At 28.6% G+C, this 3,182-nt stretch overlaps 1 protein-coding gene across 1 annotated transcript; it reads left to right on the plus strand.

Annotated features, from left to right (window-relative positions):
* The first annotated feature begins 164 nt into the window (after positions 1-164).
* On the plus strand, positions 165-2,221 carry LOC108574621 (NAD-dependent protein deacetylase sirtuin-7). The gene is made up of 4 exons (XM_017937241.1): positions 165-263; positions 406-503; positions 698-913; positions 1,063-2,221. The coding sequence occupies exons 1-4, from the start codon at positions 165-167 to the stop codon at positions 2,219-2,221; spliced, it is 1,572 nt and encodes a 523-aa protein (XP_017792730.1).
* The last annotated feature ends 961 nt before the right edge of the window (positions 2,222-3,182 follow it).

Genomic DNA, 3,182 nt, shown 5'->3' on the forward strand with positions numbered 1-3,182 from the left:
TTTTTATATATAATTTTTTATTATTAAATAAAAATATGCATTGTTACTGATAATAATACATGGTATAGTATTATTACAGTGAAGAGATTAATTGTAAACAATCCTGACTTTTCTACGTGAGTTAGACATTTGATACAATACTGTGTTAGTGGTTTTGATTAAAGATGGAGGAGACTGGTAATGAAAAGTTTCTGTCAAGGAGGCGTTCTGCAGCTCTTAAAGCTTTTAAAGTTAAAGACGAACGAGTTGCAACTTTTAAAAAAGTATGTGTACAATTTTTAATATATTCTATTTCACTATAATTAGTTGATAGTAATCATTATTTAAAATTTTTATATATTTCCCGGCATTATCTTCGATGCATTGTAAATAACTATGTGAATATTACGTTACTGCATTTTTTAGGTAGCAGCTATATTACAAAAATCTGAAACAGACAGAACCGCGGAAGAAACAGGAATACTTGTATCTTGTAGTGATGTAGTAAAAGAGGTTAATTTAAGGTATAGCCATTTTGAAAATCATTGATTACATATTTATGAATATATAAAATTATTTTGTTATTGGCATAATGACATAGAATATTGGTGTTATATATTAATATTTGTCATATTGATTTATATTTTCAATATGGATTTTATTAATAATTGTATTGTCAAATAACTTTATAAAAAAATTGTTACTATTAATTTATTAGGCAAGAGAAGAGGCATAGAGTAAAAGCTAGACTAAAAGAAATAGAAGATGCACCAGAAATTTTAGAAGAAAAATGTATACGATTAGCTGCAGCAATTAGCAGAGCAACATCACTTGCTGTTTATACTGGTGCTGGCATTAGTACAGCTGCTTCTATCCCAGATTACAGAGGGACAAATGGTGTTTGGACTCGTTTGCAGCAAGGAAAAGACATTGGGTAATGATACAATTGATCAAGTAACATTAAAACATAGTAATATAAAATTAATTTCTTTAATTATGAATGGATTCCGATCTATATTCTTTGTTATAATTTTTTTATTGTTATTATATAGACATATTTATTAATTTACTGAATGTTTACAGAAATCATGATCTTAGCCAAGCAGAACCAACATTAACACATATGGCTCTTTATGCCTTATACAAGGCAAGAGTTTTAAAACACATAGTTTCTCAGAATTGTGACGGACTTCATTTGCGCAGTGGAATACCTCGTACACTTTTATCCGAAGTTCATGGTAATATGTATGTAGAAGTTTGTAGAACATGTAAGCCATACAGAGAATATTGGAGATTATTTGATGTTACTGAAAAAACAGCTCGTTATTCTCATGCTACTGGAAGATTATGTCATAGGTGTAACTCTGTTTTACAAGATTCCATTGTTCATTTTGGTGAAAGAGGCAATCTTCCTTGGCCTATAAATTGGAATGGAGCAACAAGATCAGCAAAACAAGCAGATGTTATATTATGTTTAGGTTCTAGTTTAAAAGTGTTGAAGAAATATCCATGGTTGTGGCAAATGGATAGACCGATTCATAAACGCCCATCATTATATATTGTAAATTTACAATGGACTCCAAAAGATGAAAATGCAGTTTTAAAAATAAATGGCAAATGTGACGAAGTTATGAAAAAGGTTATGGCTCATCTTGGACTAGAAATACCACAGTATAATCGCGCGAAGGATCCTATTTTTTTTCACGCTATACGACTAAAAAATAATGAGCAACACAGTACAAGCCAACCTTGCTTGGAAGAACCGTCTGATATTGCACATATAGAGCTAAATCAAATTAATGACAATTTTCATGAAGATATTTCATCCCAAGCCAAAGAGAAAGATTGTGTTCCATCCAGAAAAGTAACTGAATCAATATCTGCTTATTCAGCACCATTTTTCACTGCATTACCATTCTTGTCTATGGGCTTGCCATTTCCACCAATGTATATGTGTCCTCAACTAACACCACTTTTTTATTATCCATTTGTGCAAGTACCAAATATGACTTTAGATATGCCAAAACCTAAGCCAACTTGTACTTTTTGTATGGAAAATGAAGGCTCACTTACTTGCCTTTATTACCAACGAGATACAGAAAATTCTTCTTCACTTGGATCCGAAAGTAAACAAATAAAAGATACAAAAGCGTTGGTGATTCATGCAGATCCTCCATTAGCTCCCAAGAATCCTGGATGGTTTGGCAAAGGATATCGTAAAGGCATGAAAAAGAAACGGTAGCATTTACTCCTTTTAACAAGATATATGACTTTTTCCTCTGTTATAATATGAATGTATAACATATGGTATATAACGATGTACGTAAATGTTTGATGCTTCCATTTTATGATGGAATCTGTATACACAACTTAGCAATGCTCAGCAACTTAATTCTAGTATTTAAAATTTTAATAATTAAATTAAAGAATTTAAAACTGAAAAATTAAAATGTAAACATTTTATTACTCCTGTTTAGTAGTTACACAATTATTTAATTTTAAAGCTTAAGCTTCAGAGTGGAGTAATTAATAGATATTTAAATACCTGTATAAATTAGTTTGTTAATTTTTCAATTTTATCATAAACAGTTTAATGAAATACGCTCGCATCAAAGTTTACCATTGTATAAACTAATTATATTGTGATTTTTAGTTATAAGATGTTTACAGCGTTGCGTGAACCATAAAAAGTTTATAATGACCAAAGTGATAATTTTTAATTGTATTTTTTTTAATTATTTTTTACTTCATATTTGTAGAGTTGAATGTATTATAATTTAAAAAAAAAGAATTTGTATATAACTACGGTTTGTGTGAAACTTTGCATTTTTTTTTATTATATTGATTTGTCATTCCAAAACTATATTCCACATTTATAAACTAAACATTACAGTAAAACTAACTCCATGCATACTAGAGGACTGTTTGTAATTAATATTGAATTATCATAGTCCCTTCTTTGTATTGATCAATAATAAACAAAACAAAATTTTATATAAAGATGTAATATAAGTTTCCATCATTTTTTTTAAATGTTAGAAAGAGTTGAATATCACTGAAAAAGATATACATATAATCAAACTACATATAAATAGATTTGTCCAATTTTCTTTGTTTTTTCATTATTTAACATGAAAATTTGTCTCTTCACATTTTTAATTACATTTTAAATCAAAGATATCAAAAGATGTATCAAATAATTA

Source organism: Habropoda laboriosa, unplaced genomic scaffold (assembly GCF_001263275.1).
Source record: "Habropoda laboriosa isolate 0110345459 unplaced genomic scaffold, ASM126327v1 scaffold175, whole genome shotgun sequence".
NCBI lineage: Eukaryota > Metazoa > Arthropoda > Insecta > Hymenoptera > Apidae > Habropoda > Habropoda laboriosa.

Excerpts from the sequence above, each read along its gene's own strand:
- LOC108574621 (XM_017937241.1), top strand. The coding sequence starts at position 165 with ATGGAGGAGACTGGTAATGAAAAGTTTCTGTCAAGGAGGCGTTCTGCA. Across the intron at positions 264-405 it reads GAGTTGCAACTTTTAAAAAA|GTAGCAGCTATATTACAAAA; the intron begins GTATGTGTACAA and ends TGCATTTTTTAG. Across the intron at positions 504-697 it reads GTAAAAGAGGTTAATTTAAG|GCAAGAGAAGAGGCATAGAG; the intron begins GTATAGCCATTT and ends TTAATTTATTAG.